A 27,350-nucleotide genomic window follows, 5' to 3' on the forward strand; every position below is an offset into this window, starting at 1 on the left:
AAAATTGATATTGTTGGTCATATTACATTTTTTTGTAAAATCATTATTTTCGCCTATTGTACGTTGCGTCCACCCACTTCGGAAAACCGTCACATGTGCATGCATCCTAGTTAAAGCGGATACACATATAAATAAAAAGATTCAATATGTTATACAGGTGACTTATAAAATTAAATACAAAATTGCTTGCTTTCCAATAAGCACTAAGTACAACTTCAATTATAACGACTACTAGATATATATTACACAAAAAATTGAAAAAAAAGAAACCAAGGAATTTAAGTGGGTTGGAATATGGATCTAAGTTCAACGTTATTGAAGTCATTGAGGTATTGGAAATTTTCTTTCGTTCAATGCCGATTGTTCTCACATTCGATTTCAATGACAGTGACTCTGGAAGCATAATCATCGCTCACAATTTGAAATTTTTTTTCTGTTACTCTATTATTTTGACCCAGGAAATTATACATTTATCTATAATAAACTTTGATACTTTCGGACTGCCGCAGCGACTTTCGGCAAGTGAGAACACTGGAATCTATCCTATTTTTTCAAACTTGATTTTCTCTAACTTAACTGAGTTCACTTTTGTTAAATTTTTTATACCTGTACTTTCACTGCATGGTGTATTGGTGTTAACATTGTTCAATGTCTCGCATCGTCTTGTCATTTTTGTTGCAATCATTTCAACGATGTTACGCTGTGTCCCTCCTACCAAGGCCAAGACTGGGCCAGGTAGTGGTAATAAATGAATAATAAATAAACTTTACCAGATAAGATGTCGTAAAACTAACAATACGGTGGTTTATATAACACGAATATAACACTTCACCTTCCGTGCGATGCTTTCCTAGTCAGGCGATGCCACGACCAATGTTACTGGATCCAGGGAAAGTAGCGCCATTGCCTTCCCCGCCTGCTAGCCAGACACAAAAGGATACTAACATACAAACGACGAAACCTCGCAAGGTGAATAATTGATTGGTCTCAGTTGCCATGGAAACCGCCACTTTGGTTCATTCAAATCTTCGAAGCTTCGAAAGGGTCGTTCTTAACCAGTCGCACCGAAATTGCTATGGAGCAGCGTCGTACTGAAAGCGTTCCTCGCCAATATAAAGGTCCTAGGCGCTGTGCTTGAAATCCATTTATTAATCATGCTGATTTACATTGATCTGTGTAAATTATATTATTTTCTTTTCGTAGTTAAAGACAGATTTTTTGTTTTAATGCCGCCAAGCACCAGCGCCGCAAGTGGTGGCGAAGCGAAGATGTGCGCTTGTTTCGCCGGTGTCGGGATAACAAAATCCTGCTATTCCAGAAACGTCTCTATAAAGCTACCCGTCACCAGCGAATTTGATTCGGCTCACCAAGAATGAGGAGGTCAAAAAGAAACTTCTCATTTCATGAACCAAAATAACGGCCATGGGGAGTTTGAAGATATCGTCCCAAGATCCAGTGACATTAGCCACGACCACCGTTCTTCCCTTAAAAGCCCTTTCAATATGCAGAACGCGTGTATACGAAACATTGCCGACTGTTACTTCTCCCTTATTCGTGACGACGAAGTCCTTTGCACAAATACCTCGAAATGCGAGAGTAACCACGGAAAGCGCATGAAAAGGCTACTACATCTTACATTAGAACGTTAGCTGACCCGAGAACCCTTGTGGAAGGGGGAACGTCTTGTCACAGGCCCAGAAAGCAGGTACGCTGCAGTTTTTGTCAATACAACTTCACAACACACCACACGTCATGACGACTTGGAGAGCGACAGAAGTCACTGGTGCGAAGTCATGTGCCTGGTGAGGTGATGCCTCTCGCGGAAACTCTCGTGGCAAATGTGACAGCGCAGTTTGTCCTCCCGCCTTTTCTTAGCGGGATCAGTCTCACGCTTGTGGTGCGACCTCATGTGGTATACCAGGTCGCTAGTCATCCGGAAGCTGGTCTGACACTTGGCGCACCAGTTCTGCGATGGGAGCGAGAGTGCTGCTAGAGACGGCGGGAGATAAGGCAGCACGGGATAGCTACAGGACGTCGGAAGAAACCTCCTGGCCGCCGCAGCCGCAGCCGCGGCAGCGGCCGCTGCAGCGCTCGTCGCAGACGCCTTGTCGATGAGCTCTTCCTCGAGCTTTGAGTCCAAGAGCGATCCAAAGACAGGAAGCAACGGGAACTGACCGCAGATGGGACTTGAAGAGGGCAGTGAATAAGGGAAGGCGAACGGAAAGCCGCCGGCGATGGGAGACAATCCAGGAGACCTGTCCGTCTTGTCCACTTTCTTGAAGGCGCTCGAAGCCGGCGCGTTGTCTTCGTCCGACTTGCGCTTCTTGGTTGGCCGCTTGAAGGATAGGTCATCTGGCAGGGACGACGAGGACGAATAGTCGAGAGCGGGAGACTTGGAGGAGTCCAGAGACACCCGCGCGGGGTTGCCTTTGAGGTCCAGGCTGGTGTCCGTCAGCGAGGCGATGTCGAAGCCCTTCACCCTCCTGGGCTCCGGTGTCAGGGCCGGCTTTCTGTTGGACCCGGGCTCGGCGCTCAGGTCGGGGCTCAATTCGGGACTAGGAGGCAGCAGCGAGGCGGCGGCGTGGTGCCGCGCTGGGCAGCGGTACATGAGGTGGGAGATGACTGGATGCGGATGTGAAAACAGGTCGCTGCACAGCGGACAGCGGTAGGTCTTTTCTCCCGCTGAAAAACAAAAACAAAAACAAAAAAAAACACAATTAGTTATGTGCTTTTTTGCTTTGCTTTTCTCAGGCAGCACTGTGTAATCGTCTCAGCTGTGCAGTCGCTTCCGACATCACAAGCGAAAATAGGCAACATTTGCTACCATTCGCCAAAACACGTTGCTGCGATTCCTTCCCAAATCTGTAGTACCGGCGGCACAATTGGCTGCTTTCATTGACCATTTGGCAACAGTTAAATGGCATACGACTGTAATAACTAGGAAACAGTTGACTCACTGTTTAAAGTATGTTACCCCCTCTCTCTTCTTCCTCCCTATTTTTGCAATACACTAATTTCCACCGAATTCCAGTCATATGACCAAGCGAGCGTTTGAGCGAGATTTCCACCTAAGTGAAAACGTTATGAGCACGTGACTGGCCGCGAGCAGCCAAAACATTCCGTTTTGCTTCCGTTTGGAGGAATTGAATAGGGTATTTTGAAATACTAAGGTGCAACCTACAGTCACAGCCACAATTAATGCGAGGGTGGATGAACGATCCTCAACTTCTTCGTATACTGAGAGCATCATGAATCAATGGTCGTGATGACGTATGCGTTTTGCCAGTCAAGAGCGGCAGAGAGCGAGATACGATAATACTGAAAAAGCGCAGGCAAGCCGGTGAACTAACTACATAACGGAAAATCCGAGACTGGGAACAGACAAGAAATTACGTACGGGCCGAGTGAAGCCGAGTTTGTGTGATTGCCAGTTTTGTTATCTATTCCCAGTCTTCTTTTTTTTTTTTATTATGAAGCGAGATAAGGTGCGGAGGTTGACATGGCTGCCGCCCCATAACGTCGCCGGTACCAAACGGTCGACAATCCTGTGTTCATATTTATACGAATCGCTACTCTAATTTTGATCTGATTACGCGCATCGGTGAGCGAGCGCGTGCGTGGCCGAGACTATCTCACTTGTTCGTTAAGCAACTCGTTTCTCGGTTTATTTTTCTAGGAGATCGAGAGCACCTATTCATACGCACGTTCATCCCAACCAATTTGTCCCCTCACTTGCCGTCATTCCTTGTCTCGTCACATGGTGGTCAGCCAAATAGGCTTGTTGGATACCAGAAAGAGGTTGTTGACACAGTTTATTTTTCATCTGCCCGTTTTTCTTTAGACTACCTGTCTGTTGTGAGCAAGAAAACGCTAGCACGTGACTTGGTGATGAGCCTGTTCCCGACACCACTTTATAGAGCTGTCATTTGTCCCGGTGGCCACGATGTGTTAAAGCGGGTCAAGGGAATGTGTGTTCCTCCATCCGTTAAATCTTTCTTTTTTAAACTGCACACCAACACTCTGCCCGTTAAGGCATGGCTCAGGGAAAAAGGAATCTATGTGCCATGGTCGGTTGACTGTCTTGTATGTAAACAACCAGAAACCATCGAACACGTTTTTATTTTTTGCTGGGATGCAGTTTTTTTTGGGACGTCCTCCAACGCACACTGAAGAAACAGTTGTGCATTAGCCCATCCGGCATTCGCTTCTTGAACGTAACGAATGACAATGGTGTTCCATTTGATTTGGTTATGTTGCTTGGGTTGTGTAGCATATGGAGGTCGCGCATAGCGGTCCGCCACGCCGACCCCAATGCTAAAGAAGTGAGATATTACTTTTTCAGCCTCATTAGGCGAGTAGAAAGTGTTCTTTCAAACCGTGAGCCGAAGCCCGACTGGCTAGGCATTTGTGAGCCTCTCCTTAAGATGAGAGGTTTTTAATGTGCTCTACAAAAAGTGTTGTAGACCATTTTTAACGTTTTGACTGTTTAAATTTTGCCTCTGCAATAAAAAAAAAATAAAAAAAAAGCGCGTGCGTGGCCGAGTGGTTACCGCGCTTGAATTTTGTGCGGAGGCAAGGGTTCGATTCCTGGGAATTGTGCGTCTTTTATTTGTTCTTTCATTTTAATTTTCTAGTAAATTTAAGAACCCTGTTAGGCTTGTTCGAGGTACGAATGTTCGACGCGCCGAACTTTCTACTCCGATTGTTCTAGAAGCCAACGCGTGTACATAAGAAGATCCGCGCGCGAGCCGCAGTCAGTCTCGCTCCGGCGTTCGATCCGTCGGTTTCGCCGCCATCGACGCCTGCGACGCTAGCCTTTTTTTAATTTCGTTTTAGGCACAAGTTCGCGCCATGAAACGTTTAGTTTGCTTCAGTTTTTTCGTCTCATCAATTGTGACAAATTCATGACAATATTACGTGTAGTATAAACCCAACATAGCAGGTTCTGGAACACGCTCTAACAAATTTAAAGGCTCCTGTTGCGTGCAAAGTTGAGAATATTAACGATCCTGTTTCGATGAACTTAGGACAAATGTCCATCTGAATCGGCATAATTGAAAATAAGTATAAACCTACTTAAGACTTCTAGATTGTACGCTATAGCTCTAGGCAATACTGTCTGGTGAACGCCTCGATAATATTGTAAAAAGAAAAGAAATAATTAATCAAAGAGGCATTAGGTACGACAGCGCACTTTTCAAGTATCAACACAGAACGTTAATCGCACGCTCCACGCACGAGCGTCACCTCACCATCAGTTAGGTAGGTTACAGTATACATGCGAGATAGCGTTTCATAGAGGGAATCGAATGGCTGATAACATCAATGTACTACATTTTTTTCGTTGGTCTGCGTGTTCGTGATTTTATATTAAAATTCAGTCGCAATTCAGCGCTTGCAGTTGGTTTGCTTCTCCTAGTTCTCGTTCTAGCGCGCTGTTTTTTTTTCACTTTTAGCATTTTCAGATTGTTTAAACTTGTTAGATTAGTGGAAGGTCGGTTGTCGAAAATGAAGGAAATGGCAACTGGGCTTTGCTTTCTCTTCCAAAGTTGTTGGCGTTTTTTTTTGTTTTTTTTTTTTGTTTCTTGGTGGGGGGAGGGGGGAAGGGGGTTTGTTTGCGATTTTCGTGTGCTCAGCCTCTACCAGCTAGAAAACGAGGCCCGCGCGTTACGTCCCTATTGGTAAATTCCAGGCCCGCCCCAACCGGGGAACGCACTGAAGCTCGGCAAGGGTATACAGCAAGGCGGCAGACGCATGCATCTTGGTGTCGTCGTCTGCTAACAGTGCACGGCCGGCGCTGCGTGTACCCACTATTAGCGCCGAAATGTTTCGGTGGTGCCCCCTTACGGTTTTTATCCGTGACGTCACGACCAGGATTTGCCTCGCCCTGACGTCACGGGTTGTTACTCCGGCTACTTACCAACAGTTGCAATGGCAAGTTTAATGGTGCGTTTAAAGAAAAGAAAAACACTGTGGAAGCTAAGGGTCATCGCATTTCGAAACTAGCACCATCAAAGTTGACAGTCTGAAAATGCTCTAATGCCCATGGTTTGGCCAATCGTGGAAATCTGACCGCATGCGACGCTTTTGGTCGCGCACGTTGCTATACCATTCAGCTGACTCGCAGGGTGTCTAGCGACCGGGAAAACCAGGAAAATCGGAAATTGTCTGGGGAATTTTAATAGCCGGGAAACATCAGGGAGCTGTCAGGGAAATTGTCAAAAAGCGAGCCCAGTCAGGGAAAATAAGTCGGAAACACCATTGAGTGCATTGAGCAGACTTGAGAGCTTGGGGGCAGAAAAATAGGCTATAAATTCTGCTTAGAGCGTATCGCGGGCTCTGCTCACTCGATGTAGAGTGTGCTACCCGATGGAAAGGGAACAGCCGACAAATCCAATCCAAGCCTTGGATTGGATTGTAGTCGCAACACTAGGCTAGATCCAGTTAGAGCTACAAGATTTAGTAACAAATGGTAAAGCCGCAGACCCCAATCCACGCCTTAAGCCGAAACTTTCTGAAAGTGTGAATCTAGCGGCCATGCTGCCATCCGGTTATTGAAGTGCGCGGTTGAGCGTCGTGTTTTCATCGTGTTTCCGAAAGTGTCCTTTTCACTGACCATGTCGGCGGCAAGAAAGTGCTAATTTAATTGGGATTAGACGAACCAGAATATTTCGGAATATGTAAGCTGGATTAAGCCCGTGCAAAATGATCCTCCCAATGTTCAATGCCCTGTGTTGTAATGGTCTTATATATTTAACCGCCTTTACAGTGGTCAGAGAATTTCACCTGAAATTGTCAGGGAAAACCTGGAAGAGTCAGGGAATTCCAACATAATCATTTGCTAGACATCCTGGCTGAGACCAGAAGCTCCGCCTTCAGCGCGAGCTTTCTGCCCCCGCTAACGCAAGTGTAAACGCGCAGGCACGCGCGACCGAAGCACCGAGGAAGCCAGCGAACTCGCGCTGAAGGCGGAACTTGTAGTATCAGCTTAAGAGTGAACGGGGTATATAATAGTCATCGACGAGGTGAGAACGCCAGGGAAGAGCTCCAGCTGTCACGCCTCCAGCGCGAGCTTGCTACCTTCGACAACGCTTAGGCGTGTCGTGCTCCTCGAACGCCCAGCCAAAGCACGGCGGAGGGCATGAAACGCGTGATGAAGGACGAGCGTTCGAAAAAAGAAGCGCCCTGCCGTTCTCATTTAGTGATGACGTTAGACAAGGACAGGCTGCAATCCTCGTATTTTTTGATGGTATTGACTCGGCAGCATGTCAGACGTTGTCTTCTCACCGTGGCCGGTCCTCGAGGAAGGTGGGATGCTGGGCAGGCGCAGCAGGTCGGCCAGTTCCCTGCCGAACCAGGCGAGGAGCGGTTCTCCCGCCTGCAGACTCCGGGTGGCCCTGAGCTGGATCTGTCCTCCGTGGGCCACCACCTCCACGTTCTGCTCCTGGGAGTCACGGGCCGGAGGCAGCTGGCATAGCCAGCGGCCGCGCTCCTCTTCGCCCTCGCGAGGCTCGGAACCGCCGCGCCACGCCGTCAGAGCCTGCGCAGATTACGGAATGAAGAGCATTAAGCGGACATTTTCTTCTAAAATCAGGGCCGTTCGAGGTGAAAATGCACTTAGCGCGGGCCCCCAGGAAAGAAAGGCCGAGTCACTCAGCTGTGAACACCAGTAGAAAAAGACAGTAGCGCGCACAATGAACAGATCCATTCGCGGAAATAGGCAATGGCGCAAGAACCCCGATAAATAAAGAGTTTTAGTAGACCATGTTTATTTTCCGCTCCGCTCTGACGACGCTAAACTGCGCATGCGATGCCCGCTACGTCGGAATGAAGAGCGGAGGTTCAAAAACGCATTTTAGTAGACCGCTATTTTTTTTTCTTTAGCGTAAGAGTGTTTTGAACGCGTTCGGAAAAACCGTGTGCAGAGCCCAACAACTAGACGTTCATAATATAAACAAGGATAGCAAGACACCTGCACAATGAATCCTCAGTGTTCTCAAGAAAAAGGACTTTTACTAGCGAGATTAAGCTGGCGAGACATCGAATTTCTGATTGTTGGACATTGCAAACGTGGTAGAGAAATCTTTTATGAGGCAATCTCGTTTCCAGAAGAAGGACCTGGCTGCTCTGCAAGCGGGCCTCCAAATCCCAGCAACCGTCAAATTGACGCAGGGCGTTGCTGTACCCGGTGACGAGACGCTTTACATTGAACCGTCTGTTCAACCTTGAGTGAGTGTTTCGGCGGCTCTCGTCGGTGTTCTCCAGTTTTGTGAACTTCATCGTGAGTCACATCAACGAGAGATTCGGCCACCTGCTCGCTGACATGAACATAGGTGGTTGACCCTCGCGAAATTGGAGTTGTGCTCACAGGTGAGGCCCTGCATGGTTTGTGTAAATGTCGCGTTTCCATTATCTCTCTTTGGTAAAAAGTTACTCTTCTTGATACGCCGATAATATAGGTCTGTGACTTTTGTTCCGGCACGAAAAAAAACAAGGTGTACATGGTCAGTGCCAGGACAAGTCACGACGAGCGTGTTTGTAATCTGTGAGTCTTCTATTCTCTACTTTACGCTCTATTAGCGGCGAAATGTTTTGGTGGCGCCCTCCTATGGTTCCCCTTTGTGACGTCATTACCTTGCGAACAACAAGATCGATGGTGTTTGTAAATAGCACGGTGGAAGCCTGAAATCATTGCGCTCTCAAAGCAACACTGCCAACACCGTCGAAACTAAAGTTCTTTCATTCCTCTTATTTCCGTCGATGGCATACCCTTTCCGACGTCATAGTCAGCTTTTGGGCCAATCGTGGAAGGCCGACCACAGCGACGCTTTCGGTCGCGCACGTCGCCAATAGGAAGTATCGTCAAAACCGCGATAAGGGGGATCGGTGGCCGAGTCATTCCATTTTCGAACGCACGAGCGCAAGGAGGTGTAATCATGAGCTCCGAAGGAGCGGCGATAACGGCCCTCGCCGGCCGCGGTGATACTGTTTTTCCTGGCTCAAGTGAGTACAGGTTTTTGCTGCCCCAGCTTCCATCAGGTGATTCAATGAAGAAAGTGGTCGTCCTTCACTGCGACATGGCCGGAAGGCCATACAGGATTGAGGATTTCCGGCAACCGCTCGACGAACTAGGGGTCCTCAGGGAGGTGGCCGGAATTGGGGCGTACCAGATATCCCATGTCTGGCTGCTTGACCTGAGGACCGACGCGGCCAAGCTCAAGCTGGTGAACGCAGGGCGGCTCGCTGTCAAAGGACGCACCTGCATCGTCGTGGACCCTTCCAGGCAAGAGGTGCGCATCAAGTTGCACTGGGTGGCGTTCGACGTGTCGAACGACACCATTCGCAAGGCTTTCTCGGAGTACGGCGAGGTGAAGGACGTTGCGTCCGATCGCTGGAAGGTGCCGGGCTTCGAGGGAGCCGAGTCTACCACCCGGATAGTGCGGCTGGTACTCCGGGAGGGTGTCAACCTTGACCGCCTCCCCCATCAGCTGCGCTTAGGAGGCGGCTTGGTATTGGTCGTCGTGCCTGGGAGGGCCCCAGTATGCCTCCGGTGCCGTAGGACGGGGCATATCCGTCGAGACTGCCGGGCTCCCAGGTGCTCCGAGTGCCGCGCCTATGGCCACGAGCGTGACGACTGTGTCCGCTCCTACGCCCGAGCCGTGGGACGAGGAGTCAACGAAGACCACGTCGACGACATGATGGACGAGGAAGAGGCGGAGAGAGCGGCCGCTCCCGTGAAAACCCAGGCCGAACAAGCCAAGAGCGACGACGCTTCCGGCACTTCCTCTGAAGTGAGCAACCCCGTGCTGCCGGACAAGCCGTCGACTACGGCTCCTGCAGATCCACCTGCAGTCGAGCGCTCGACGGTACCTCCAACAGGGAGCGCCGGCGGCGAAGCTGGTGCTTCGCCATTGCCAGACGAGGTCTCCATCACACCAGAGATGGACGTCGAGCTGGGCACTGCGAAGCGTTGGTTCGAAGACGTCACGGACACGACTGGTCAGGAACTTCGGCTGCGTCAGCTCGAGCGCAGGTGGAGAATGGTGTCGGGCGGGAGCGGAGTGGATGGCCACCAGCGGTCCGGCGCAGACCGCGGAGGACCACGCGACAAACTGTCGCAGTGAACGGCAGTGTAGGCGGGTTGGCCCTCACTAACCCATGGTCTCCTTACAAAGTCCTGTCCGAATAGCGACCCTTAATGTCCGAGGCCTCTCAGATCGCAGGAGGCAGAGGCAACTCTGCCGTCTAGCCGTCGAACAGGACCTCGACATCATCGCTGTGCAGGAGACCAAGGTCGAGAGTGAGGACCAGACCAACTTCATGGTTAGACCTTTTTCAGCGCGTTACGAAGTGTGTGTTAGTCACGCGGTTGGGTCGTCGGCGGGCTGTTTGTTGTTAGTGCGCCAGAGTTTGGGTGCAACAGTCGAGGCGGTGACGACGTGTGATTCAGGGCGCTTTGTTGTATGTGATTTTTCTCTTTCATCGTATGATTGGAGGGTCATTTGTGTGTACCCCTCCAATAGGGTTGATGAGCGGCGGGAGTTTTTTGATTTCATGCATCAGTATTGCAAAAGTGATCGCCTTATTATTTTTCTTGGCGATTTCAATTGCGTCTGCTCTGCTGGGGACAAGTCCAGCTCAACGCCCTATCGCGATTTAAGCACCGAGAGCCTTCTGAGGTTAATCAACGAGTCCGGCTTTGATGACGTTGGGGAATGTTTGAGGAATGGCCGCGAAATCCAGTACACCCATTTCCAAGGGTCGAGTCACGCCCGTCTAGATCGAGCGTACGTTTCTTTAGATTTGATACCATTATGTTTTGAATATCGCGTGCACCCTGTTTCCTTTAGTGACCACTGTCTAGTTTCCTTTTGTATGCGTAGTAAATCCCAAGCCAGGAAAGCCTTCAGCTGGGAATTATGGAAATTGAACGCGAAACTGTTGGAGGATGACGTTTTCACTGCCCAAGTGCAGGCCGCGGTTGAAACACTGGAGAGCCAGAAAAAATTAGGGTATGGTGTGAGATGGGAGCTTTTTAAGCAGGAAATAAAAATGAAAGCGTTAGAGCGTGCAGGCGTACTTAAAAGCACTGAAAGAAGCAACGAAATGTTATTGCGTAATAATTTACGGATACTGCTAAAGGAAGAGACTAAAATGCTTGGGGCATACAAAGACGATATTTCTTGTGTGAAAGATAAACTCGAGATTCTAGATCGGGAACGATATTGTGGGGCGATTGTTAGAGCCAGAGCCGAAAGATGGTCAACAGGCGAAGCGCCAACTAAGCGTGCGCTGAGCCTTGAGAAAAGATATGCTCGGCGTAACGAGATAACGGGGGTAGAAAGGAACGGATCAGTTACAACCGATAAGGAAGAAATCGAACTCGCATTTTTTGAATATTACAGTAGATTATTTGCGTCCTGTCCAGTAGATGTCCAGCTTTTTAAAGATGAATTTTTGGGTTTTATGCCGCGCATAGATGACGAAACGAAAGAATTACTAGAATCGACCATCAGCGTAGAGGAAGTGGTCTTTGCAATAGAAGCCCTAAACCCGGGAAAGTCCCCTGGCCCAGACGGCCTAAGTGCAGTTTTTTTTAAGACTCGGAAGCACGAAATTGCCGCAGTCCTAACCAAGGTATTCAATGAAGCATATGATTTGAATATGTTGCCTCCATCTTTTATGTCGTCGCACACAGTGTTAATTCCCAAAACAGATGATGCAGTTAGGTTGCAGCACGTCACAGCGTATCGTCCGATCAGTCTGACTAATGTCGACTACAAAATTTTAATGAAGATCTTAGCAAGGAGATTGCAATCTGTAATATCAGAAATAGTGGGGCCCTATCAAACTTGCGGTATTAAAGGAAGGACTATTTGCACCAACATCCATAAAGCACGCAGTGTTCTGGAGTGTTGCGACGCAATGCGTACTTGCGTTGCGATGCTCTAGGTAGATTTGGAAAAGGCTTTTGATCGCGTGCCTCACGACCTGCTTTTAACCATTCTCGATCATGTAAACGTCGGCGCTGTTATCCGGGAAGGTGTCAGCATGGCGTACAACGGTTGCTCGACGAGACTTATGGTGAACAAGTCGGTCGGAAAACGTATAAAAGTGAATCGATCCGTCCGCCAAGGGTGTCCCTTGTCACCACTTCTTTTTTGCATTTACATAGAATCCCTTTGCATTAGTATTTTTAAAAACAGTACTATCAGTGGTTTTCAGCTTCATGCAACAGAAGTTAAAGTGTTAGCGTATGCTGATGATATTGCAGTGTTTTGTTCCAACCGCGAGAGTATTGTTCAAGTCGTTCACACGCTTAAACGTTATTGCGAAGTCAGTGGCAGCTCTGTTAACTGGGCCAAGTGCCTGGGATTTTGGCATGGAGAGTGGAGCTCTACTCCTTGTTCGTTTGCCAACATGCAGTGGGTGACCACCCCCGTAAAATATTTGGGAGTGCCTCTAGAAAATTGTCGCGATAGCGAGCCCTATTGGCGACGGCAGGTGGTGGAGCTTCGCGAAAGAGTAGAAAAAAGTCGGAGGTATGATCTGTCTATTTTTGCACGGGCCACAGTTTGCAATTTGTTTTTTGTCAGCAAACTGTGGTACGTTCTACAAGTTTTGCATTGTTCGCGTGTAAATGTGCAGAAATTGCACCGGGTATTTGCAGTGTTTATTTGGGGTTCCACGTGGGAGCGATCGAGTAGGACGAATCTTTTCCGGCGCGTACGCAATGGGGGGCGTAGTCTGAGGCATTTGTTTTTACGTCAGGTTGTTAATCGGTTCATGTATTTTCGGGACATAGGTGACCCCTTTTTTCGCACCGTTTGTCAAGTGAGAATTGCAAGCAGGTTGCCTGAGTTGATTGTTTCCACGTCTTCGATGTCGGGTGGTATTCATGGATATTTAAAGGAAGTCGTTGCCTCATGTAAATTTCTGTTATCTCGTTTTTCAGTTGAGTATTTGAGTGAGGTTACTCGGAAAAGATTGTATAAGGCTGTGTGCGATACTGTGTTTCCTGTACCTCTATACAGAGCCTTATACTGTGCAGGCCCAGGGCAAGATGTCTTTAAGCGCGTTAAGCGTATGGTGGTGCCCGCAGGCACCAAGACTTTCTTCTTTACATTACATTCAGGTACACTGCCGGTCAAGACATGGCTAAACGAGAGGGGATTTTTTGTACCGTGGGGGGATCACTGCTTTTTATGCAAGAAGCCAGAGACGGTCGAACACGTGTTTCTTGAGTGCTGGGATGGGGTCTTCTTCTGGGACGTCCTCCAACGTACCCTGAAGAAGGACCTGCCCCTGGATGCGCATGGAATCCGTTATCTATCGGTTAAAAACGAGGAAGGTTTTCCCTTTGACCTGGTTATGCTGCTGGGTCTGCACAGTATTTGGAAGTCCCGAATGGCTGTACACAACGCTGACAATAATGTACGGGAGGCGCGGGAATATTTCCGTGAAAGTGTATCTCTGTTAGTTGAAGTCAACAGAGCACAGAAGTGCGAGCCTGAGTGGCTTCCGCGCATTGAGGCACTTTTGTCCATGAAACAATTTTAGCCTCCGACGCCAGTCACTTCGGACTGGTTTAGTTTAGCCTTGCCCTGCTTCCTATGGTTTGAGCGATATGCCTGCCTATTTGACAATGTCAACAAATTCGGCAATAAAAAAAAAAAAAAAGGATTGGTGGCCGAGTGGGCTGAAGCGCACACCCAGCTCGACGCGCGTGGAGCGAACGCTCGCGCTGCAGAACCCAGGGATCCTGGGTTCGAGCCCCATTCCTGCCCGTTTCGATCTGGATGAGCATCATACCGGCCCGGTGCGGTCGTGTATCACTACTGCGTGGTGCACGTTGAAGACCCCAGGCTAGCGGTTGTACTGCACTGGCTAAATTGCTCATCTACAGCATGTGACTCGTCGCAACTCTAATGGCTGACCAACTACACGCTGTATAAATATCCCCATAACCTAATTTCCCCACCGCGAATGCGTAGCACGCTCTCAGTTGGAGCGTGCTTAGCGGAGTTAGCCTGCACTCCGCTTCACAAGTTGCGGAGTGCACTGCCCTCAGCGTCCTTAGCGATCGCTTACATCCGGAAGATGGCTGCTCTTACTCAGTACACGTTGACAATTTTCACGCTGACCTCAACCTGAAAGAGGCGGAATAAAGAAGCAAAGTGTACGCCCCAGGCGTGAAGAGTTAACCATTCCATTTGACTTCTATGTAAAACAAAACAGATTAATCAAACAAAGGGAACGAACGTCATTTTGCAACCAGCACTGGGTCGGTAAAGTTGCCGCCTTTTTGTGGACCTTCTATGGCTATGCAGTCAGAGGTACGGAAGCGCCTGCTTGAACGACAATTAAACCTGTGCACGCGCCCTCTTGTCGAAAATGCCACTGAAAGTTGTCCACGAGCATAGCGCGCGCCAGCCGCACCAAGAAAACCGTTCCTCTCAACATTATTTAATCACATTCGCGCGAAATTTTTAAATTGTATAGCTTTCCTCCGGAAATGTTCGCCTTGACTTTTTTTGGTAGATTTAAAAGATAACAGAGACTCGAATACACCTGTTTTAAACGTGTATGCCATGCTGCCACTAATTTTCGAGGCCGCCTTAATTTGGATAAGCATCTAGGGAGCAAAAAAGCTGCGTCATTGTTTGTCGCGGATGCGAGTCTAAATGTATTGGACACGAATTCTGGGTCATTGCTGGATATGAACTCGTTCTAATCACAAGTCTCACAGTAAAAGCGACGTCCAAAACATGGTGGCCGCCAATATTACCTGATGGTTTTTTGAAAATATATATAAAAAACGGTCGAAAGAATATTTCACGTCAAGTGCTTGTGTGGTGAAAACCACACAGGCATAAACAACACAAAATTTAGCAACCACACTGCTGGGCTTTAGAGCAACAACGGTAGATTAAAACGCTTTTTATGAGTTTTGTTCTGAATTCCGGCGTAGCGGGCGGGCCTCGCATGTACAATTCGACGGCACCAGAGCTAGCTAAATCTTTTTTTTTATTTACACTACACACTCTTTACAAGCATACCATGAAAATTCATTTTATTTTTTATGAGTAACAAGTCCAATTTCGCATATATTGGTGGTGCTTAAATCTTGCCATGTTGTAAGAGTGCCTTTTTGAGTTCTTTATTAGGCCGTCAAAGGCAGGGGAGCGCTCTTTGACAACTGTTGGGGTTTCGCTGACCGCACTGCCCGCCCATATGATGTCCATAAAAAAACAGAAGCCATACTTTTTTGTTCAAAAGAGGGTGCATGCTGTAAAGTAACCAGGCAGTGATATGCGCAAACGGCATAGTTTGTCAGCTGTACGGACCCTATCGGAGACCATGGGCGTAATACAGCGAGGTGGAACATGTTTTTTTGTTGTTGTTTTGTTGGCTCAATATTTAAGTGTCCAAGCTGTTCGCAGTAAATCATATCCAAGTTTTTGCACTCAGCGAAATACTTGTCCAACTAAACTGCAATGCATCAAGAAGTATTTCAATAAAACAACATTTACTAACAACGCTCATATGTGCGTGTGACTATCGCATCTATAGTCAGATGCAACCCAAGAACAATCTTTTAGCTCCACCCACAAGCGCATTGCGCCCATCTGAAGTGCCTCCGCCGTCGAGAAAGTAGTTCGCTAGCAACGTTGCTTTTTCTTCCTCCAGGAAACGTGTCTTAAACTACTACAATATTTATTTAATTCATTCAGGACATTTAAATAAGTTAGAATACGTTTTTGTCAACGAAATAGCTGTTTAGTAAAGAAAGAAAGTCATGTCCAATGTACCGTCTTCCCAATTCATTTTCTGTCCAAGATACTGTCTAACATACCGTCTAACATACCCCTCAGCAGTGCTAAGCCTCGCGCCCGCTTCGAAATTTTCGTTGGCGATAGCGTCGCTGGATTCTCACGTTGTCGCGCAAAACCTGCTGCAAACGCAAGCCGATACCATTAAGATTTTGTGGCGTAACCTCGGGCACGTAAAACACGGTGCAAAAAAGCAGAATAATTGTCACGAGAAACTAGCGTCGCGTTGCTAAGGCCAGCAGCCATGTTGAGGTTTTTTTTATTTTTCAAAAGGATCGCGATTGGTCCACAGAATCGTGACGTCATGAAAACGATTGGCTGGCGTTTCTCGGCGTAGGATTACATTTTCCTCTGAGAGGCATTTCCGGTTTTTTCTTAGCTTGCAACCGACTATAATCAAAGTGTTACTGTTGGCGCCAGCATTATAAAATTAGCCTGTATCGCGCGGCCTTTCATTGCACTTATAAAAACACCGTAGCACGAGTGAGGTTAGAGATAGGTAGAAGCTCGAGCCGGAAAACGCACTTAAAGAAGAAAACCCCCAAAAGAAGTGTAGTGAAGCAAAATGTTTTCATGTCATCCCACAAGCAGATACGTATACTGCGCGCCACTGTTAACACGAATACGATAAAGGCGCTTTTATTTTCAGTTCATTTATTTGATAGCAGTTGAGCGCGCTCAACTTTTGTTGCTCAGATTAGTGCCCCAAACGAGCGCTTTCATCTACACGAATAGGTTGATTGCAGACCCTCGAAATAAGGATGAAAAAACAAACAAAAAACAAACATGATATTGATTGTTCGCGCTAACGGTGTCGCGCAGTGTGCATAAACACCAACGTACCCTACACAAAGCGAAGTATACGAAAAAAAAAACAAAAAAAAACAAAAAACAAACCTAATCTTATTAAGAAAAAAAAAAAAAAAAGAAGATATGAATGGAGCACTCACGTTCGCTAATTTGCAGTGTCTAGATGCCTGAAGTAACCTAACCAAATATCTGCCCGTTCGCGGATTGCTCGCATAGCAAAATCGCGCCCGCTGGCTTCGACAAGGCAGCACCTGTTCCCACCGTTCAGGGGCCACGAAAGAATTGTGGCCAGCGCTTTCCCGAAGCAGCCAGAGGTGCTCGATTACCGTGAACCGTTTTCTGGACGACGCCGTTTCAAACGAAGCGCGCGAAGTCATCTTAGTGCAGCGAGGTTAATACTGGCCAAGCGCGATTCCAAGCAGGCATCCAAGTGCAAGCTCCCATTTCGAATTCCCTTCCGGAAAAACGGCTTCTACTGAAACTTTACTGAGAGTGGAAAATGCTTCCTAAAACGGCAAGGAAAGCGGAGCTGTCGCTCCCCGCTCAAATCCCAGAGCGGACTGCGCATGCGCAATGGCGAGTCCGCTTTCCATGGAGCGGAGTGAGAGAGCGAAAAACGGTCTAGTAAAACGCTCTATTGTACCCCACACTACAGCCGGTCAACGTTCTGAGAGTTTTGAAACTTTAATGTTTTGTCGCAGAATAGCGCCACGGTGCTAGAATTGAGGACCACAAATCAACCACGTGACAATAAACAAAAATGTACGCAATATTTATGCCTAGACGAAATTTAGGTGGAGGTAGCCCGCTCTGGGCACTGCCCAGGACCGTAGCGCTACGGTACATTTTTCGGCTCATATTGGCATTGGGATAATATTGACGTGTCGAATGTTCGTACTACAACTGTTTCTCGGTGCCGCAATATATTTTTATTCGGTGTTTTTAGAAGCATACTATAATATAGGTAGATAGAGTCAATATTGTTTTCAAAATTTTCACGAGATCGTGTTTTCCGCTTTGGTTTCAAACGATAACAAACATGGCCGCCAGCGTTTGCGGAGACCGGTTTCACACACCACGTAGCTCTCTGAGCTCGCCTGTTTTTATGAGCGCGAGTCGTTTCGCGCTTACCGAGCTGTTTATAAGAAGATATTCTCAACCGACGTAGAGTTTGAATCAAACCGTCGCAAGTGCACACCTTCGGAAGCGCTGTGCGGGTGCTTGTTTTCGTAGCGGGACTGGCGGAAGCATAGCGTCCCACGTCAACTACCTTGCTTGATATGGCTCGATCGTTCATTTGCGCAATTTGATGCTGAATAAATGTGTTGGTTCTCGTAAAATCGGCTCCGCTACAGAGTATCGTGCAGCCGTCGTGATCATGACCATGGTTTTAATACTAAGAGGTAACCTACACACGTAATAATTTGCGAGCCATTTGGCTGGAAGAAATCGCGTGTTGCCTCACATCAGGTTCCTTCAGTTATGCTTGCGTCATTTCGCGTCAGAATCCTTGCTAAACATATTTTCTAGCCATATGATGCCCAGAAACAGCCTCGCTTTAGTTGTTTCCCTTGTCGTTTTACCTGAACCTATGTCCCGCATAAAGTGGCCAACGCTAACTTTTAGCCTAGATTAGCCACTCTGTTTTTCTTTTCTAATATTTCCCTCTCTTCTGTACACACATGCCCGTTAAAAAGAAAAAAAAAGAAAAACTCCATTAATGCTGGTAGCGAAGTAGTTGTAAGGACGAGCAGTCACAGAGTCCTCGCCTACGAAGAAACCCGCCGAAGTTAACCGGCGGCAGAAGAGCGAGCTCGTTAACGACAACACTGGGCGTTGACACGGGAGCGACGGCTGGTTCAGCTTTCCCTTCTCGCTAATCTATTCAAGAGCCGGGGCCAAGCCGCATCAAAGCCAAAGTGAGCGAAATTAAATGGCGGGCACAAAGGAGGCCGGAGAAGGGCCGGAAGGAAACAAAAGGACCAAGCGAGTCCCCGTAGCGATACGGAAGCACATCCGGTGGAGTGTCGACTGCATTACTCGTCGCTCCTTTGATTCGCGCCAGCGTTTGGACTGTATCTCCGCCCCCTGTCGGCAACTGCGCGCATCCTTTCCCTCGCTGCTTTCGATTACGCTCATTATTTTGATTCCGATAATGGCCACAGCCATAAAGGGCAGCTCCGTTGCGTGCGCCGATAGACCCCGGCTTTCCCAACCCTTTGCTTCCTTTGTGGCGCCGTTCTTCCCTCTCCTATTATTTCTTACTCTATGGTGATCGGGGGGAGACCTGTTTCTATGTGCGTGGCGTTCGACGAGTCGCCTTTCTGTTCTTTTTTCTTATCCGCCTTTTTACCCCCCCTTCCCCCGTTTGGACAGTTTCGCCGACGGACGATATTGACTATTCTTTCCTTCTTATTTCCATACCCAACAGTTGATGCTGCGGTCGATCGGGGGTGTTCTGAGCGGGTTTTCGAGCATGTTGTAGTTTCGGTTTTAGATTCTTCTTCCTACCATCCAGTCCCTTTAAAATATTTCCCTTTTTTTTTGTTTTTTTGCTTATTGGCTTTGCTGTTTTGAAAAGTATAACTTCAACGCCATCGCCTTTTTGTATGCCGCCGGGTATCTTCTTGATGCTCCCGGTTCCATTCTTCTTTCGCGGGCCTGCTTATCGGTCGTCTGCTCTTTGTGGGCCAGGGGATGTGGCAAAGTCGTTTTTGTTTCTTTGGACGGTGACAATTAGTGCCTTGCGCTGTCGTCGTTACCACCCACGGCCTGGTGTTCGCTTTTTGCCTTTTGTTTTATCGCAGAAGGCGATGAAAGCTGGCGATAATCGTCCGCTCGTGAACGCCCCCGAGCGCGATACAATGACGTCCTTAATTAGCGGGTCTGACAAGGACTTGTTTGTTTACATATGTCGCTAAGCAGACCCGCGCTCTCTAATTAGGAGGGGTGGAGAGGTGCTCGAGCTTCGAGGAGGCTCCCTTCCTTTGTTCTCCGAAGGTTCGATGCGGGCGTATGGTGTGTGTCGCTTGTTTACACCGCGTCGATATACTGCCGCTTTTTCTCGCTCGCTACTCTGCGCTGCGTTACCTCGGGTCTGGGTGGGTGAAACGCGCTGCCTATGCTTTGGGGCTTTTTTCTCGCGAGCAGTTTTCTGCAGCACCCCAACATTCTCCAAGAAAGCCTGCAACGGGTGTTTGATTATTTTTAAATTAGCATCACTTACTCAAACAGTGGTACGCGAGACACTGGGAATAAAAGAAAAACGGTATGCTCGAACTATGCGGGTTATTTGAAACGCAAACAGTGAAAGTAATTGGAGCTGTAGTTAGCATTGAAAGTGTTACCCATTGAAAAAGACATGCAAATACCGTTAACATTCTTTCTAATATATCTAGTATCAGTTACTCGGAAGAGTAATGGATTAAAGTTACTTTGAGCATATATCATTGTATGAGCGCTACATAGGGTTACAGTGATTGACAACCGTCCACACTAGTACACCGCAGACGAAATAAGGGAGCGGAAGAACGACATTCATGCTTTCACATTCACAACTCATAAGAAGTGCTTAAGTGTCCTCGAATATTTTTCTAACTGGTTAATCGGCTGAATTTGAAACCGGGTAAACCATGGGAAATATAAAACCGAAAAACTTTCATTTTACGTTGTTTCTTAGCACCGTTTTTCTTATTTCTAGAACGCAAACGCTGTCCTGTTCGTCGGCAGGAAACTTACAAATAAGAACAACTAGTCACGGTTAGGACAGGGCTGGTGCTGTCAGGGTTCAGTTCTTTTTTTCTCGCTCCTCTGGCGTCGACGGCCGCGCTACACGGAGCCAGTCAAGGCGACGATTGGAAACACATTTTCTATAACCCGTCGTTGAAGTCGGCTTGATGACGATGTCAACCCTCTCAAAGCCGCTGATATTTTCTATGGGCTAGCAGCGCGTCGTGTCGCTCAGTGGCGACGGACCACGGTGTAGACTGGCTGGCGGAAAAAGCCTCGGCGTGTCTCCATCGCTCAACAGCCTACGCGAGGAATGGCGAACTGCACTGACAATCGCACACTTCTATGATACCGAAGTAGTGTCGGTCGTTAAGAAAATGATGTATTTATTGTGAGCAAGAAACTCGATTGCTCATAGTCATGTCGAAGAACACCAAGAAACTCCTTCCGCTGTGACTTCGCCGGAGGAATAATAATCTTTGAGTATCTTTCGACTGCACCCAAATGTAGATGTTTATCTCAATCAGAAGATGCACATTGCAGCCCCTATCAGGAAAAGAAAATCTTAATAGAGAAAAAATGCGTTTTTGTTCTTTTCGGGCGTTATTAACGCGACTGACTAATCGATTAATTAATCGATTAAGGGGTGCCGATTAACTGGGTTAAAATTTTTAATCGATGCCCAGCCTTACTAATCACCTCTCGTAGACTCGCGTTAAAAATGATCTGAGCAACACCAGATTCATAAACTGAAAGTCAAATTAAATGGGAAGAAAAATAAATGAATATCATTTTCGCGTTGTTTTGTTGAAGGACAGTCCATATTTGCCCCCTTGTTTCTTCAGGAAGCCAGTGAAAGTAGAAAGAAAGCGACTCAAGCAGTTAGGGCGTTTATTCCGTCCACTGCGAGCGACCTTCGAAGAAGTCCAGATGCACGTGGACCACATTCCGAGGCACTCTGTTACTCCACAAGCAAGCCGAGCCACTGAGCCGCTCTCATGCGAATTGCAGCGTAGTTCACCAGGGCTGAAGCTGATTGTGCCGCTCATGCCACTCCTGCCATTTCCACCCGCGCAGCAACAACAACAACAACAAAAATCTAACTGGCAGGATATGACTCAGGCCCGACTGTTTGGCGCACAATCCAATTTCCTCGAGTTACACGCGTCCACCGTCAAGATATGACAATAATCTTTAAAGGGGAAGGAGTATTTAGTTCCAAGCTCTCACCCGGATCAATAGTGGAGCATGAGACATGTTTGGTGAATACGGGAATGTCTAGACATTCGAAACTGGGCTCGGTGTCATGCTGAGCATGTCCTTTTAGTAGCAACAAACGACGCGATGTACATGTAACACGCATGTAAAGAGGGTGCGCATATTATTTTTTATAGATATTTTTTATTATACTGCGCCGACTTCCTGCGCAACTCTTCTTTATTGCTTCTTTTAGGACACAAAAAGTCGCTAGAAGATCTAAGGCTAGCTGAAGATCTATCCACACAACCATTTCGAATCAGCATTCAACAGCGTCACTGCCGTTTTTCGTCTGTTTGCGTCAGATGACACGGTCTTATGCGCAGCGGCGCTTGCTCACTCGCCATTGATTACTGCTGATCTAGCAGTGTTGGGTAAAGTACAGCACATCTAAAAAGAGTTTGAAGCAAAGTGCAAAGCAGATGAGAGGTTATGTACTTCAATTAAAGTAGTAAGTAGACCGGGAGCAATGTGCTTGAAGTATAATGCTACGGTATGAATACAGTGCACTTTCAAAGTAAAGTACAAGTTTACTTTTTCACACATTCTTTAATAATTCCCTTTCATTCCCTTATACCAGGGGTCGGCCACCTTTTCGCTGCAGTGGGCCAAACTGCCGCGAAACGGGGGCGGAGCGGGTGGCATAGGAAACCGGGGCCCGGGGGGGGGGGGGGGGGGTGGGCGGTGATCACTTTCTGAACATGAACGATATGACGCACAGCCTTGCCCTGTGCGGCACGCTGCATCTTGCGAGTCTCTCGGGGCCCAGCTTCCGCCTCCATAATTTTCAAGGTTACACAGCTCTTATTCCAATATCCAAAAATCCAGACACACTAAACGCCGTCAGTCCAACTGCTTTCTGTAATGGTGGCGCGCACGGTTTATGCTAAAATCTGACCAGTCGCTTGGCCAGAATTTACATACTAAGCCTCCGTGTGTGATAGAAACTGTTCGAATTGGCAACGGTACAAAGCCGTAATTCCGAACAGTTTATGCTGGACAGGATGATCTTAATTATTGATTCTCAATGATTCACCTTGGTGCACAACAACTGCGGATAGATGATACATACATATACCGTGCATTGAAAACTAACTCCCTGGTGTGCTCTTGCAGAATTAATACGTCCGAGTACGAGGTTTGCACCCAACTATATTTCTTTCTCCATTAGTCCTTAAAAGTACGTGTGTGTGTGTGTGTGGGGGGGGGGGGGGGGGGGGAGCTTTCTGGTAGCGTGCTAGGGGCCGTACCATCTGACCTCGTGGGCCGGCTCCGGCCCGCGGGCTGCCGGTTGCCGACCCCTGCCTTATGCCGTTTTTTTTTTTTTTTATGCTTATATGCGTTGCCGAGGGGTAATCAGGCGTGCATCGGTTGTTTTCGGAAATGACAACGAATATTGGATAAAGTCAAGTGGCCGTAGAGTAGTTGTTTGACTCTCACTGACGAACTATTCAACAATCAATTCATATAACACTTATTTGTATCGGTCTTATAGCCGCCATTGTTTCACTCAGAGACATGATCAAATGGCTTCTTAAAGGACGATATCGCGTTTTCACATAACGATAGGCCATTGTTTTCACTAGAGTTTAGTGAGCACTTATTTTTGGACTCAGAAGTGTTGTTTAGTACTAGTAAAGCTAAGGACGTCAGGTGTGGTCCTTGAAAGAGCTCATTTTCATCGAAACGAAATTCGGGGAATACACCCTGAGGTTGGGCGTTGTACTTTCTTTGGAAAGCACGAAAGAAATATTTTAATTAAACCGCACACACCTAGAGAATATACATCAAGTAAAGTATGTTTTCGAAACCTACTTGGGGTAGTATTTTAAGTAAAATTTAGTTAAAATACTTCCCAACACTGTAATCTAGTAACTCTTCCTTGAAACCAAGGATGCACTTCTGCCGGTTTGGCAACTTAATAAACTTTGCCTGCATTTTATTTTTTTACAGAAATGTATTTCTGTTTGAGAGCACTGATGGCAAACATTGTTGGAAAACGCCTTTGTCTGTTTTCTTGGCTATATCGTTGCTCGATGAGAGCTCGGACAATCATGCATAGGTGGGATATCGTGGGAAGTTTACCTAATGCGCGACACGGCTAGCTTACCAAGTTTGACGAAGGAAAGTCTGGATGATAACGCAGCAGACACGACTCTGATTTAGTTCTTTCCACGCGGTCTGTTGAAGTTCAATTGATGCACAGTTCAGTGTTGGTTTATTTAGTGTCTGTTGTGGGTGGTTTCTTGTAAAAATAATATAAATAGACTAACGGATATATATACAGCAATGAGCACCATGTCCACGGAGATTACGAGCGCATACCAGACACCAGTTTTTGTACAAAACCAAAAACCCGATTGAATGTCAATGTTGATTCGCTGTATGAGACGATAGTGTAGGCGAGGTACTCCTGAAAAAAACATGGCCGCCATAATCTAACCAAGAAGTTCGTGCATGCGTGTGCGTCAACGCGCGTCGTGCTTGCATGTCGTGCTAGCGTCAATGCGCGTCAATGCACGTCAATGCGCGTCAATGCGCGTCAATGCGCGTCAATACGCGTCGTGCTTTCGCGTGTGCTGCAATGCGCATCGTGCATTGCCACATGCGATTCAAAGGCTTTTTAGTGTTATCACGCGTTGTTCGTACACTCGCTGAAACTTGGAATTCTCCAACCGCGAGTGACTAGAACCGTTTGGTAGGCTCACTAAAGCTCTCAGCTCTTGGTGACAGGCGTGACCCTGGCATGCTGCGTTGCTCTGTGGGGGATTGGACGGAAGCAGATCGCTCTCTGTTAGGTAACACGTCAAGAGGTAGTGACGACTGGTGATCCTGACTGAACGCTATACATGACTTCCGGGTTACGTCGTCCACCATGGTCATTCCTTCTCGTTCTTGCCCAAAACTAAATTTGAGTCTGCAGCAGTTATTCGTGTTCAGTGGCAAGGCCCACTATGTCCGCCGACGTGATGTCAACGTCAACCAGGTATAATACATCCTCACTGATAAAGCTGTAATTAGTATCACATAATGCACCGTAAAAAAAGAAAAACAAAACATGATACAAACCTTTTAATAGTCACAGGCATGAACACGCAAAGCGCGCGAGAGCTCTTTACGTCCGCTTGCCTCCAGTCTCTAGAAACGGCAGTCTAGCATTGATAACTGAACACTGGATATTTCAGTTTAAGTTACTTATTCGTGGAATGTATTTCCCAAAACTCACGGCCCTTTTCGGGAACCAAGTTAGGTCGTAAACATGAAATGCTTTCGTGATTGACGTCGCACGCCTTAACGACGAGCGAGAGACGTGCTCACATGGGACTCCAAAGCGTGGCCCTGACAAAAGGTCACGACGCAGCTGGACTATACTAAATGGTATTAACCAAGCAGCGTCAAAAACGCAAGTCACTTGATCTTTTCTGTTTATGCTTAATTCAGCGATGATAGAGCACGGACATAAACACGACGAACACCATGATGGTGCCCTTTTGACGCTGTCTGATTTGTCCCACTAGCTCGTTGAATCTGCTGCGTCTGGACTTAGGTGAAACGAATTATGGAGACGCGAAATCAACTTTGCCGCTTGCCGACTCTATAGAAGTTGCCGTTATAAAAAGTGAACGACGCTTACAACTTCCTTCAATGCCGAATTAGAGCGCAGCTCTTGAGGAGAAGGAGGGGAGGGTACGGAGGGGACGGTATGCCTCTCCTCCTTCCTCCTCATCTACTTCTTCCCCGCTCCTCGTCTCTTCCCCCTTTTCTCTTTCTCCTCCCTCCTCCTGGTCCTCCCTCTTCCTCCTCTCTCTTTATCCTCCTCCTCCATCTTCCTCCCCCTCCTCCCTCCCGCGCGGTGCATTATGCAAAACGTCCCATAATGCTACGCGCGCGTCACCGCGGTGCATTGTGGCACGTTTCCCATAATGCACCACGCGGTTACGCCGACGGCGATACTTCACGCCGACGCGTTACGGCTACGCCGACGGCGACACGTCGCGAAAAGGCGTTACGTCGACGGCGACGCCGACGCCGCTCAGGCCGGAAACAGGCGCCTAAGAGCTGCGCTCTAAAACCGCTTTTAAATGTGTATGTTTTTTACGCCGAGGCTGAGGTCACCATAGTCGCTTACAAAATGAGAACGTCAGGAGGCTCCTCCAGATGTCCCCCCTTGAGTTCAGCGAACGGTGTAAGATATACAGGGTGTCACAAAAGAAAATTTACACGGTCTTTTTTACCGCAAAAAGAAACTAAGCATCGCCGAACGCTCATTCTCCGCCCAAAGGTAGAGCTAGAGGTCACAACCAGATGCCAAAGTTTCAACCCGATACAATAACTTAATCAAAAGTTATAAATAATTTTCTGAAAATTCCAATGGGAAAATGGCGGCCGACGGAGTTTTCAAACACATGGGGCTCTATGGCAGCAGAAACCGAAAACGGGCAAAAATGGGCTCCATTTTCCCATTGAAATTTTCAGAAAATTATTTATAACTTTTGATTAAGGTATCGGATCGGGCTGAAACTTTGGCATCTGGTTGTGACCTCTAGCTCTACCTTTGGGCGGAAAATGAGCGTTCGGGGATGCCTACTTTATTTTTGCGGCAAAAAAGACCGTGTAAATTTTCATTTGTGACACCCTGTATACTCTTTCGGTGTGGACATTGGCGCGAGAAACAATCAGACGCGACCGACTAGATAAAGTTAAAGTCTTCTCACGAGCGCATGCGCGCCCCGAACAGCCAGCGGCGAACTAGCGTCGCTCGGTGGCGAAACTACGCAACTGCGAAAAAAAAAAAACGTAAATGCAACATCTAGTTGCCATGGCATCTCTCGTGCAGCCGTCACACATCCTTGAGCAAGGGGCTCGTGCTCGACTGATACCATGGCAACGAGATATTTTATTTATGTTTTCTTTTTTTTTTTATAGTTGCGTCGTTTCGCCTGCGAGCGACGCTAGTTCGCCGAGGGCTGTTAGGCACGGGCCTGCACTCGTGAGAGGACACTATCTGGTCGCTCCGCGTCGGGCAGAAACCTCGCCTAAATAGTATATCTTACATCGTGGTTCAGCCTGAGCTTCTGACCTTTAATAAAGCTTGAACGTATCGTGCACTTGGAGCGTGCGCACGCCGAGGACGGTAAACAACGCGCCCTTGCTGGGTGGGGGCTGGGCGTCTCAAAGAGTCGCCCTGGCCGTTTTACCCTGTCAGTGAGTATGAAGTAAGAAAGCATGTCCCGTTTTAATAGAAACCACAAAGGCATGCTCCGAGACGCACGCGTTGTCCCGTTGTCTCCTACCTTGACGGTGGACTGGGAGGTGGGCGCCGGGTCATCGGTGCACCTCCAGGCGAGCGCGGCCAGAGGGTCGACTCCTCCGAGTCCCAGGGCCGGCACGGGCCCCAGGCTGTCCCCCGGCGAGAGCGGTTCCCCGGCCACCAGGCACACGCGCCGATCGCCCATGGGAGCCCGGGCTCGGACGCCGGACCTCGACGACGCCTGCGGGGCACGGGCCGAAAGGACACCTCTTCAGCACTGTATGACTAATCTATTCGGAACGTTCGTGACGTATTGGCAAAGATATCGGGTTGTCCTTGGCAAGGGTGCGCATTTATTCGGGTTGTTTCTTACAGAGCTGGGTATTTGCCCAGCACAACGCCTGTGGACCAATTTCTCTACGTCATCTTACTCAACTGAATGAGCGGGGACAATCATTGGTCGAAAGTTC

At 47.8% G+C, this 27,350-nt stretch overlaps 1 protein-coding gene across 1 annotated transcript; it reads right to left on the reverse strand.

The window, feature by feature from the left end:
• Positions 1-1,191: 1,191 nt before the first annotated feature.
• Positions 1,192-27,085, reverse strand: LOC8034425 (PR domain zinc finger protein 8). The gene is made up of 3 exons (XM_029974617.3): positions 26,924-27,085; positions 7,288-7,540; positions 1,192-2,682 (listed from the first exon to the last, which is right to left on the reverse strand). The coding sequence occupies exons 1-3, from the start codon at positions 27,083-27,085 to the stop codon at positions 1,778-1,780; spliced, it is 1,320 nt and encodes a 439-aa protein (XP_029830477.3). The 3' UTR covers positions 1,192-1,777.
• Positions 27,086-27,350: the final 265 nt, after the last annotated feature.

This window comes from Ixodes scapularis, unplaced genomic scaffold (genome assembly GCF_016920785.2).
Source record: "Ixodes scapularis isolate PalLabHiFi unplaced genomic scaffold, ASM1692078v2 PGA_scaffold3__209_contigs__length_174095766, whole genome shotgun sequence".
In the NCBI taxonomy this organism is placed as follows: Eukaryota; Metazoa; Arthropoda; class Arachnida; order Ixodida; family Ixodidae; genus Ixodes; species Ixodes scapularis.